This window comes from Sinocyclocheilus rhinocerous, unplaced genomic scaffold, assembly GCF_001515625.1.
Source record: "Sinocyclocheilus rhinocerous isolate Xijiao unplaced genomic scaffold, SAMN03320098_v1.1 scaffold1268, whole genome shotgun sequence".
In the NCBI taxonomy this organism is placed as follows: Eukaryota; Metazoa; Chordata; class Actinopteri; order Cypriniformes; family Cyprinidae; genus Sinocyclocheilus; species Sinocyclocheilus rhinocerous.
The window spans coordinates 820,973-833,690 of record NW_015664016.1 but is presented as its reverse complement, the minus strand read 5'-3'; the positions used below and the strand labels follow the sequence as shown (position 1 = coordinate 833,690).

General features: G+C 35.4%; 1 protein-coding gene across 2 annotated transcripts; it reads left to right on the top strand.

The window, feature by feature from the left end:
- On the top strand, window positions 1-9,701 carry LOC107729299 (egl nine homolog 3-like). Of its 2 annotated transcripts, none has more exons than XM_016539767.1 (5): window positions 1-557; window positions 8,054-8,173; window positions 8,263-8,399; window positions 8,486-8,559; window positions 8,647-9,701. In XM_016539767.1, exons 1-5 carry the CDS (start codon window positions 60-62, stop codon window positions 8,673-8,675), a joined length of 858 nt encoding a protein of 285 aa, XP_016395253.1. In that variant the 5' UTR covers window positions 1-59; the 3' UTR covers window positions 8,676-9,701. The 2 variants fall into 2 exon arrangements, with proteins under 2 accessions (XP_016395253.1, XP_016395254.1); XM_016539768.1 differs by lacking the exon at window positions 1-557 and adding an exon at window positions 4,062-4,825.
- The last annotated feature ends 3,017 nt before the right edge of the window (window positions 9,702-12,718 follow it).

Here is a 12,718-nt window from a genome sequence, read left to right as displayed (position 1 = left end):
TGTTCACGTACTCAAGACTCTCCCCTTTCGCGCGGGGCACTTCTGCTGCATTCGACTCGATGGCAGAATATCAGGGAAACCAGGCTGCTGCTGACCAGACCTCTGAAGACCAAACCATCACAGATGATCCGCACAGGTGTCCAGATCAAACTAGTGGACGCATGGAGCTGCCCAGAGAGCTCAGGAAGCCCCGCAGTAACCGGGCAAAATCTAAAGAACACAAACGACTGAACACACACAAACTAGTCTTGCAATACATCGTCCCGTGCATGAACTCCTACGGCTTGTGTATAGTTGATAATTTTCTAGGGGACAGAATCGGAGAGCGCGTTGTGCAGGAGGTGAAGCGCATTCATCAGAGTGGCAACATGCAGGATGGACAGTTAGTGGGCCACAAACTAAACAAAAGCAAAGCTATTCGAGGCGACAAGATTGCATGGGTCGATGGCACCGAAAGCGGCTGCCAAAACATTGGCTATCTGCTGACCCGAATGGACAAGCTCATCACGTGCGCAGACGGCAAACTGGACAAGTTCAAAATCAGAGGAAGACATAAGGTGAGTGTCGCTCGTGCACTTTACCTCATTGACTTGCTCCTAAAGTTTCCCAAGCATCCAAACATGACAAGCTTAAAACAATCGGTATACTTTGGAAATAGGCCTATGCATGCTTTAATTTGCAACACAAACTATTCGTCCTAAAAAGACCATTATAAAAGTGTTGCAATGCAAAGTTTCCAAGCTGGCCATAAGAGATGCACGTGTAACCTGTTGGAAATAGAGTAGAATTTCGTTGTAATCTTTTTATTTTGTAAAGTCTATAAAGTGCACTAAGAGCTGTGTGGTAGGCTATTTGCCCTTCTTGAAAACACCCCTGCACATTCGAGAGATTTGTGCGCGTACATGCGGATCTTCGGCTCCTCAATGGCGGTCGGGCATGACTATAAAATGAGCTCATAAGCATTAAAACGTCGCGTAGGCTACTCTAATTAAAAGACACGGTCATTGAGATAAAAGCATTGGTGATCTCATTTACAGTAATTGAATTGTTTGGCATGTAAAGCGTGCATGAGACCAGTCTCGCGTCTCTTGATGTGGTCTGACCCTGCTGGGCATCACGGACTGTAAATCGGCACAGTTGGGTTGAACTCATAGAAATACAACATGACTGTAGAATGGCATGAATGCAGGATTATGGGATCTTAAATGGGCGGGGCTTACCGACCTGGAGGATGTCACGTACGATAGAGAGGGCAAAAAATGCAGCGTAAACACATAAATAAATGAAGATTCAAAGCGACAAAGGCTATGTATTTTGTATGTTTAAATTTTGTCTTTAGACTTGATTTTTTAACTAATTTGTTTCCTGTAGCTAATCATGTAGGCTATATATATATATATATTTTTTTTTTTATTTTTTTAAATTTTTTTTTATTTATTATTTTTTTTATTTTTTATTTTTTTACATTTACATTCACATTTTAAAAAAGTGACTTACAAGAGACGAACATTATCAGTTCATCACGGAGCCAAACAATATTTGTTTATATATGTTTTTATTTGTTTCTATTTTATTTTTTAACTAAAGTATTTTTTATTTATTTACATTTACAGTTTAAAAAATGTGACTTACATTAGACGAACATTAGTAATTTGTCCCAGAACCAAACAATATTTGTATCTACAGTATATGTTTTTATTTGTTTCTAAATTGTATCTGTTTTATTTTTATTTACATTTTTTATTTATTTACATTTACATTTAAAAAGGGACTTACAATAGACGAACATTAGTAGCTAATTCGTCACAGAGCCAAACTATATTTGTTTTTATATGTTTGTATTTGTTTTATTTTTTATTTAGAATATTTTTATGTATGTATTTACATTTGCTTTTTTTTTTTTAAAGTGACTTACAATAAACGAATTTGGCTATACTAAATTATTATATAAAATATTATTATACAATATTTGTTTCTATTTAATTTTTTTTACTTAAAATTTTATTTTTATTTTTTTTGTTGTTTTCAAAAAAGCGACTTGCAATAGACAAACAAGCAATTCGTCACAGAGCAAACATTTATTCATGCATCTTCATTATAATAATGAGGGCTGTCACTTTACCCTTATTGGTTTAGCATCAAAGAATGCGTAATTTTTACACCTTACCATGTATTTCCATTTCAATGGATAAAGTATCTCAGTGCCACTATTCATATTGTGTAAAGGATTTTTCAGACCACTGCTGAGTGCTGAAGCAGCACGTAGTCGGCTTTATCACGTGACACCCGTTCTTTTTCTCAGCGCTGTTCATAATGGCTCAAATCATGGTCGTTTGTGATGATTAAATGATGATTTCGTGATTTTTATAGTCATTTCAGAGGGCAATTTCCATTTGCATGTAAGGTTCCAATCTGAGAAATGATCATTTTCAAAATAATATACTTTAAAGTATAAAAAGTGTCTCTAGCAAGACAAAAAATATCCTGAGATTTGAACGCGACTGAATGGAGGATTCGGCTTTCTGAGCCGCCAGTCGCCCCCTGAAGGAAGATGAAATTCGAGTCACAGGGAACATGTATTGTCCAGCCCTCAGATGTTGAACTTAAACGCACTGAATGGGGTTTTCGTGTGAATATCCGCCCACTGCAGCGCGACACACATTCTGCACGTTCCACATGCGCCGCAGGTGCGCTCATGGACCCTCACACAGAGCGATTATAAAGCCCACCTGAGTTACAGCCCCGGTCTGCTGCTGCACGTGCCATTCTCTATCCGAACCCGTAGCATTAGATAGGCTATCACTTTGAAAAACTTTCGTTAATTTGAATGCAACGAGCTCAAGACAAAATGCCATTTCTTCAGCACGCACTGGACTCGCAGTTGGAGAGTTTGGCTTTGAAATAAATGAAGATTCAAAGCGACAAAGGCTATGTATTTTGTATGTTTAAATTTTGTCTTTAGACTTGATTTTTTAACTAATTTGTTTCCTGTAGCTAATCATGTAGGCTATATATATATATTTTTTATTTTATTTTTTTTTTTAAATTTTTTTTTATTTATTATTTTTTTTATTTTTTATTTTTTTACATTTACATTCACATTTTAAAAAAGTGACTTACAAGAGACGAACATTATCAGTTCATCACGGAGCCAAACAATATTTGTTTATATATGTTTTTATTTGTTTCTATTTTATTTTTTAACTAAAGTATTTTTTATTTATTTACATTTACAGTTTAAAAAATGTGACTTACATTAGACGAACATTAGTAATTTGTCCCAGAACCAAACAATATTTGTATCTACAGTATATGTTTTTATTTGTTTCTAAATTGTATCTGTTTTATTTTTATTTACATTTTTTATTTATTTACATTTACATTTAAAAAGGGACTTACAATAGACGAACATTAGTAGCTAATTCGTCACAGAGCCAAACTATATTTGTTTTTATATGTTTGTATTTGTTTTATTTTTTATTTAGAATATTTTTATGTATGTATTTACATTTGCTTTTTTTTTTTTAAAGTGACTTACAATAAACGAATTTGGCTATACTAAATTATTATATAAAATATTATTATACAATATTTGTTTCTATTTAATTTTTTTTACTTAAAATTTTATTTTTATTTTTTTTGTTGTTTTCAAAAAAGCGACTTGCAATAGACAAACAAGCAATTCGTCACAGAGCAAACATTTATTCATGCATCTTCATTATAATAATGAGGGCTGTCACTTTACCCTTATTGGTTTAGCATCAAAGAATGCGTAATTTTTACACCTTACCATGTATTTCCATTTCAATGGATAAAGTATCTCAGTGCCACTATTCATATTGTGTAAAGGATTTTTCAGACCACTGCTGAGTGCTGAAGCAGCACGTAGTCGGCTTTATCACGTGACACCCGTTCTTTTTCTCAGCGCTGTTCATAATGGCTCAAATCATGGTCGTTTGTGATGATTAAATGATGATTTCGTGATTTTTATAGTCATTTCAGAGGGCAATTTCCATTTGCATGTAAGGTTCCAATCTGAGAAATGATCATTTTCAAAATAATATACTTTAAAGTATAAAAAGTGTCTCTAGCAAGACAAAAAATATCCTGAGATTTGAACGCGACTGAATGGAGGATTCGGCTTTCTGAGCCGCCAGTCGCCCCCTGAAGGAAGATGAAATTCGAGTCACAGGGAACATGTATTGTCCAGCCCTCAGATGTTGAACTTAAACGCACTGAATGGGGTTTTCGTGTGAATATCCGCCCACTGCAGCGCGACACACATTCTGCACGTTCCACATGCGCCGCAGGTGCGCTCATGGACCCTCACACAGAGCGATTATAAAGCCCACCTGAGTTACAGCCCCGGTCTGCTGCTGCACGTGCCATTCTCTATCCGAACCCGTAGCATTAGATAGGCTATCACTTTGAAAAACTTTCGTTAATTTGAATGCAACGAGCTCAAGACAAAATGCCATTTCTTCAGCACGCACTGGACTCGCAGTTGGAGAGTTTGGCTTTGGGGCAAGTGACTCCGGCTCTGTTGGACCGAGGCTTCTTTTACGTGGACCACTTTCTGGGGGACATCGCGGGCCACATGGTTCTGGATCAGGTCAAGCGCATGCATTACTGTGGGCTTCTCAACGACGGGCAGCTGGCCAGACGAAGCAATGGAGTTTGCAGAAGCATCAGAGGAGATCAAATCACATGGGTTAACGGGACCGAGAGGGGCACGGAGGCGGTCAATTTCTTATTAACACTCATAGACAAACTCATTTCTCTGTGTGTGGGTCAACTGGGCAAAAGTATCCGCGCAAGGTCAAAGGTAAGCTTTAGTGCAGCTCGAAGTGCTTAAAAACTAAGAACGTTTCAGTTGTTTGTATTTGAATTATTGAATAACGCTAACTACGATTCTTCTCAGATCATACATGTATTTTCAGTTACAAGTGTTTTGAAACTTTGGTTCACATTGTCGCTGTTAATTTGTGGCATTTCTAAATAACTACGTCATCAAGGCATTAATGCTGAAAACATAGGCTTCGTGTAGTTTCACTCACCCCCAACGCACTTTCAAAAGTTTAAAAACTAATGATTGGGAATCATTTTCTTAATAACATTGTTAAATAATGGAAAATCTGACTAGAACATTTAACTTAGCCTAATGTGTTTTCATGTTTATTAACATTTTATACGTGTATGAATTTAATAGCCTACTCACTGGTAAGCCTTTATACTAACTTTCCTGAAAAGTTAGTGAATGTACAAAATTGTCGTTAAACTTTGATTAGTATTCATAAACAAATAGCCTTTTACTTATGAAAATATAGGCAATGTGAACTACCAAGCATTTATTTGCTAATGACTTTTTATTACATTGAATAAATAATAATAGTATTAAAATTACTTTTATTTTAACATAAGCGTAACATTAAAAAATGTCTTCACTGTCACTTTAAATCAATTTAGAGCATCCTTGCTAAATAAAATTTGAAAGTTATTTAAAAAAAAAAAATTCTTCAAAGTTTTGAAATGATAGTGTATACATGATGAACATTACATAACAACTTGCTGATTATTTATGCGTTTTTAATTTGTTCAGAGCAGTTTGATTGTTCATCTGGGTGAATACAGGTTCTCACTCCATTAAGCAATAGTTTCTGTCTTTGTTTGGCTCTTTGTTTAGAGACGGTACAGTAGAGCGCTTTGGCACACACTGTCTTTACTGTGCCTGATGATGAATGGCAGAGATAGGCTTTGAGTTTCTGCTGTTGTGAACAGTACGTGACTCCTCTCACTGCGCTGCTGTACTCCGGGTTACAGGAGGCCCTGAGTGAAGCAGGATGTTTTAGAGCCACTTTTACCAAAGTCAGCTGCGAACACAAGAGTTTTACTTACTTTAAAGTGTCCTTATGAAAGAAACTGGCTATTTTCTCTTTTTCCTTGTCTCGCTTTTCCCTTATTTTATAGTCTGCTGAATGAAAGTGTTACATTTATCATTTACACATATATTTAACAGTCACGTTTATCCAAAGCGGCTTACAAATGAGGAATACAAGCAATTTATCATAAAGAGGAAATAATACAAGCAGTGCTGGCAAGACAAAGTTAAAAATAAGAGAAAGAGTGAAAGAATAGAAACATAAGTGCTTTTTTTGTCAGCAGGTTAAGTTAAGTTTTGCAGTTAAGTTTTCACGAAAGAGATGAGTTTTGAGTTGTTTTATAAAAATTTTCAGGGATTCACACAGCCAATCCTAAAATTAGATCAAACATTCTTTGCTGCCCTAAAACACTTTTTGTCTGTCATCTGTTCCAAAACCTAATATAATCCCTAATAACATAATGACATCCTTGACGGTAAAAATAATGAAAAAAAGCACTTCCGAATAAAATGCATTTAACAGGCTTTAATAACTTAATTGTTTTAGTGCAATTCTTCTTCTTTAGTAAGCAGATAAAGATTATTAACATTTTATAACTCAGTGTTTTGAAATGGTTTCGTATTGACTGCGCATATGGGCGTAAATGGTTAAGTGTGCTGAATCAGAGCTCTGGATTGTGTACGCTAGTTGGCCATCGCAGCTGAAGTCTGTGTGGTGCTGTAGACTCACGCTCAACACGTAGCACTGTCATTAAATCCTCAGCGCACTGGCTGCTGGCCAAGCTTGCTCTCTTTAGCCACGCATGTACACACACACACACACTCGCACACGCACACACTTCCTCCTGCTCTCTGTGCAGCTACATGCTTACATTGCGCTATGATGGCAAACTTGCGTATGCACTCTTATTGTGGGAACGTGATCGTGATAAAGACTTGTCTGCAGAAATGTAAACATGGGCACTAGTGACTGTGTGTGTATATGCGAGGGTTGGGAGGGGTTAACCGGGAACTGCTGAGAGGAGAAATCAAATGCTTTGTTTTGAACATTATAATAGTATTTTTGTAATAGTAAATTAGACAGTTTGCATTAATATGCATTCCAAGATGGAGCTGATGCTTTACCTTAAAGGAGTAGTTGACCCCAAAATTAAAACTTGCTCACCCTCAGGCTATCCGAGATGTAGATGAGTTTGTTTCTTCATCTGGTTTGGAGACATTAAGCATTACATTACTTCCTCATCAATGGATTCACTGCAGTGAATGGGTGCCGTCAGAATGAGAGTCCAAACAGCTGAAAAAAACATCACAATAATCCACAAGTAATCCACATGATCAATTAATGTCTTGTGAAGTGAAAAGCTGCGTGTTTGTAAGAAACAAATACATCTTTACGGCGTTTTACATTTAAACGGTCACTTGTGGCCAAAATACAAATCCACAATCCATACTTCCTCCAGTGAACTATTCTTTTAATATATATGTTATAAATATATTAATGCATCAGCTTTTGATAATTTACCATTTAAGTTCATTTTTGAAATACTCTTGTAGTCAAACAAATGTGGATAATGTTCAGATGATGAAAAAACGGATTAATCCAATTTGTTTTTCTTTTAATATGAACCTTCTTTTTTTTAAGGTTTAGATGTTCATAACCAAATCCCAAATCAGTTGTTCATATATTATGTTTACAAGATATATTGTTTTGTTTACAACTGATTTATATTTAGACATAAACATCTAAACTTTAAGAAACTTCTTTTGTTCTGTGTAAAATGTTTTGGCACTAAAACAAATCGATTAGATTAGAAATACAGTAATTTTATGATAGTAAAGCAGGCAAAGATGCATATGTGAGCAGAATGTCCATATAGAAAATTACATCTGTCATAGCATTTAAAAAATGACTCTTTTAAGCACCATATGTTGTTGTATAGTCTGGTAGAACACTTTTTTTTTTTACTTTTGTGAACTTTACAAACTTAATTCTTGTTGCTTGTTCAAGGGGAGAAATACCTTTAAAAATGTCTTGTGTCAATAATTTGTAGCAAGACTTGGACAATTTTAAATGACAATTAATCATTAGCATGTTTACTCGGAAACAGGCTTTTCTGGGATAAGTTGTAATGTAAAATACCAATCAAGCTTAGTTTCACGTGTCTTCTTTTTCAGGCGATGGTGGCTTGTTATCCAGGAAATGGAGCAGGATATGTGAAACATGTAGATAACCCTAATGCAGACGGCCGCTGCGTCACCTGTATTTACTATCTGAATAAAAACTGGAATGCAAAGGTAGACTTTTCTCTAGTTCATTTCAAATGTCGTTTCCAAAATATTTATTGAACAGTGTTAATTAATCAAATGTCACTGTATGTTTTTAGGAGCATGGCGGATTGCTAAGGATCTTTCCTGAAGGAAAATCTTACGTAGCCGACATCGAGCCTTTGTTTGATCGACTTCTGCTTTTCTGGTCAGATCGTAGAAACCCTCATGAAGTTCAACCGTCGTATGCTACAAGGTTAGTAGTATTGGCGTTCATGTTACAGACGTATATGTCAATATGATTTCTTGGCATCATGCTAAGGTGTCTGTTTTGTGTCACAGGTATGCAATCACTGTGTGGTACTTTGATTCAGAGGAAAGAGCTGAAGCAAAAAGAAAATTCAGAGATCTGACAGGTTGGTTCAGCCAAAATCATCAGTATCAGTGTATTTTTTTTGAAGTTCGATTTGAAATATCTAATTGTTTAAACCTTTATATTTCAGCCAACTCACAGGAAGGTTCATCATCTTAACAGAAATACACTGGCCTGTCTCCTCCGAGAGGATTTCTTTTGTCTACTGTCTTATTTCTTAGCTTTTTTTTCTATTTTTACATGGCTTTTTGCACTAAAGGTACCTCTCCCCACACTTTGTATTTGTGATTTACTACGTTTGAATCTGGGTCCTTAAAATAAGTGAAGAGTCTTTTGAATAACCCGCTGCTAACGTAAAGACAATTCTGTGAAAAATGTGAGAATCTGATTAATGCATTATTAGATGTTTATTGTAATTAAATTCTTTATAAAAAACTTTTCAGAGCTATATTGTCTAGATGTATAAAAATAAAATAATAAGGAATAGATAAAAGAGAGATATATATATAACACTAGTTATTGTTTCAGAAATATGTCACCAAGCATTATAAATATGTTCTTTTAATGCTTGTCCCTTTTTGTTACATGCTGTTATTTGCTGTTTTGGCACATATTTTAATGTTATTTGCGCAATTTTTGAACACTTCAGTAGAAAGGAAATTTGAAACTTGTCAGTGGACTTGAAGTTGTGTATATATAGATGCTTTATTATTTTTGAACGACAGTTTGATGTTGAATGAGACTCTTTCAAATAGAGATGTTTATAAAAGTCATTCTGTACTGTGTTCACAAACTTTGAAAAAGCACTTGGTCAGGTGATATTGCTTTATTTGTTCAGTCCCAGTGTGTGTTAGTGTTTAATGAGAGAATTGAATCAGCTTGCATGCAGGTCAGCAATGCTGCTCAACCACACCCTCGGATCAATATTATTTGACAGTTGTTTCATAACGTTTTGAGCTTTATAAAATGTTTCTTTTACAAAAGTTGTTCTGGAAAAAAAATTCAAAATGTGTGAACAGGTTAGTTCATGTTGGCTACTGTACACAAATTGATTTACAACTATTTGAAATGGCCAAATTAAACAATGTGTTGAAATGTTTTAAATGGTCTAATTGTTTATATTATCGTTTTGTTTCAGTAATAAAGTGTTTTTCCTTTGGCCATAATTTACCACTAGTTGTCCTGTGTCCTCATTGTGCTGTTTTATTTAGCGCAGATGCTAGGAAGATATTTACAAGCCATTTTATCCCGTTTTTATTTTCACGTAAACGCATACAGATAAAATAACTTAATACAATTATTTCTTTTTTGATATGAATGTTATAGTTTTTCTATCCTTAACGGCTACCTTTATCTCGCGCATAGACGGTGACGTAAGTGTAAAGCTCCGCCTTTTTCACAATTGGCGCCGAAAGACAGTTAATTAGCAAAACATCACTCACAAAAGTGATTTAGCGACAACCCTTTAAGTAAAACTGTCCTCCATTACTGTAAACTGGGAGGAAACATGAAGGCCCATCTCACTACGAGAAGGTAGGAGCAATACTAGTTCATATTTCCAATGTAGTAACTTCTTTTAACCGTCGCGTAATTACCATAGGAAACTAATGCACCTCATTAACAATGGTTAAATCATTGCAAACGTGATTTATATAAAAGAAAATAAACAGTTATCTTTATAAACAGTTATCTTTATAAAACCAGTACGCCAAACACATTTATAAACTATAACTCCAGCCGCAGCTGGATTTCCTAGTACATGTAAAACAGTGAAATTCTCACTAGGGTGCGTAACTATACAGTATATATATAGATAAAGTCATATAAAATATGAAATATATTTACCCTTACGAAAGTTAACCATGGTTTTACTGCAAATTAAAAAGAATGGTTACTGTAGTTGCTACACTAACCATAGTTTAACCATGGTATTTGTAGTAAACTGGTTCTACAAATGGTAATCAATACGCCAAAAAACAAAAACAAAACATGGTTACTACACGTTTACTACAATAAAACCATGGTTAATTTTCGTAAGTGCAGTAAAGTGAACATTATCCTGCCACACTTGCATTTAGTTGTTAGATGTATTCAAAAAAGTGATTACGTCTATGAAAATCTTACGAGAGATCCCGGCTTTCACAAGAGGTCTCAGCTCTTCATCTTCTGAAGTAGGCTACAGAAGATCCCTGTTGAAACAAGAGTTCTAAAGACGTTATTACTGACTGTAACCACTAGATGTCACTCTTGCCACTGGATTTCACAACTGAAAAGCTGCTGCGGTTCTAATCTCACCGAATTAAAAATACAACTCTTCCTCAAAAACATAAATCAAGTAGGCTTATATCTAATATCTCAAATAGTAGTCTTATACGAAAACCTGTGCCACTCTGTCTTTTGTCAACCTGTCTATCTATCCTATTCGTGCCTGTCATTTTTCTATACGTATATAAAACATGTCTGCTTCTGATCATACGCAGCTGTTAAATTGCGTTGAGCAGTATGAATAGACCTCAGTAGATGTGAAACAGTTCATCTCTCATAATCATATAGGTGTTGAAGGTTCTATGTACCTGTAGCTGCCCTAATGAGAGGTTCTTTGCTATGTAAACACACTCTGATTTCCAATAAGGACTGTATAGGTGAGATGGACAGCTCATAATTAGGGAGGATTCAGGTTTGGGCTTTTTCACGTCTTCTTCCTCCTCCTCCTCTCTCTTTCTCTATCTCTCTCCTGTGATCTATCATTCATGGGCTTCATTTAAAATTGCGTAAAATATTTAAAGTTGGTTGAATTTCTTCAGTGGGCTTCAGCGGTGACCTCCCCCTCAGTGCCTGAAGTCAGTGGAGAAAGATATGCAGCAGGGAGAAGGGAGAGAACAAGAGAAAAAAACAGGGCAAAGAGGAAAGGTGCAAGGGAGACAGTTACTTAGAATTGAACAAAAGCTGTGTTCAGAGTGGAATACTAGCTTACGATACTGAACACTGCGTGGTATACACTATATACTGTCTACACTTCTCTGTATTAAACTGTGTTATTCCACTGTAAATGTTTCAAACATTAGTGCTGTGCTGTCATATGACCTCATTAAGTTGCATGTGACTGGGATCCAGTCATTATCTTTGAAATTAAACAGTCCACTTGTTTGTAAATCTGTCTTAACTAGTTCTCTGATCAAGTAATAAGTTAAAATAGTTACTTTCAGTTGATTCAACACACTGTAAATGGGAGGTCAATTCTAGTACATTGCACACATTATAGCATATGTGTGCATTATTCTGACAGATATGGAAAAATCGTAATAGTAATCTTACGCACTCTCTGAGACACCTGTTACATGAAGTCAACAGTATCGACTTCCTTAGTGTATGTTTCTAATCTTATTGTGCAGAATTTATTGGAGCATGTTAGTACAAACAAATAAATGTCTTGTAATCTTTAAAAATAAAAAATAAAAAAAAACAATAAGAGAGAGAGAAATTTTTTTTTAACTTGTTCTGCCACTGAAACAACTTTACTTTGTTTTTATCATTCCTGGCCATCTAATCAATTCCCAATGGATTCAGTCAAATTCCTTCACTCCAAACATTCTTCTTCTTGAATATCCTCTGAGCAATAAAAATGGTCTGTTTTCACAGAGCAAGACCTAACATTGTCGAAAAAGATCTAAAGTAAAACACTTTTAAAAGGAAGCATTTTTCCCCTTTTATTTAGCTTTGCCGTAGGAAGTTACAGTGAGATCAGTATAATAGAAGACACAGATTGAAATAGTCCTGCTAATTGAAAACCTGGTGAGGATACCATGAGGTGCAAAAACATGTCAGAAATACCCGTGAGATTCTGTCCAACGTAAAGGAGATTCACTGTCAAAACAAAGGCCCTGGTACAAGTGCACTGGATTGCCATTCATTGTATGTGGAAGCAAAAGTCAGCAGGGCTACATGGGAATATTTTGATATTCCCTTACCTGAAACCTGTAGGTAACTAAAAAAGGCTACAATAACCAAAACTAAAGACCGGGAGAAAAACATAGGAGGGAAAGAACAAACATAAAGAAGCAGGAAAGTTGGAACGCAAAGAATAATCACTGATGTTCGGCATTCATTTATGATGAACAAAATGTAAAAGAAATGATGCCAGATAGTAACAAATCCAAGAAAAGTTTATTATGAATATGGCACCTGTAAGATGGTAAAAAAAC

What these genes read in the sequence shown, in the direction of transcription:
- LOC107729299 (XM_016539767.1), top strand. Translation starts at nt 60, where the DNA reads ATGGCAGAATATCAGGGAAACCAGGCTGCTGCTGACCAGACCTCTGAA. An exon ending in AAATCAGAGGAAGACATAAG is followed by an intron (nt 558 to 8,053) that starts GTGAGTGTCGCT and finishes CTTCTTTTTCAG; the next exon opens with GCGATGGTGGCTTGTTATCC. An exon ending in CAACCGTCGTATGCTACAAG is followed by an intron (nt 8,400 to 8,485) that starts GTTAGTAGTATT and finishes TTTGTGTCACAG; the next exon opens with GTATGCAATCACTGTGTGGT.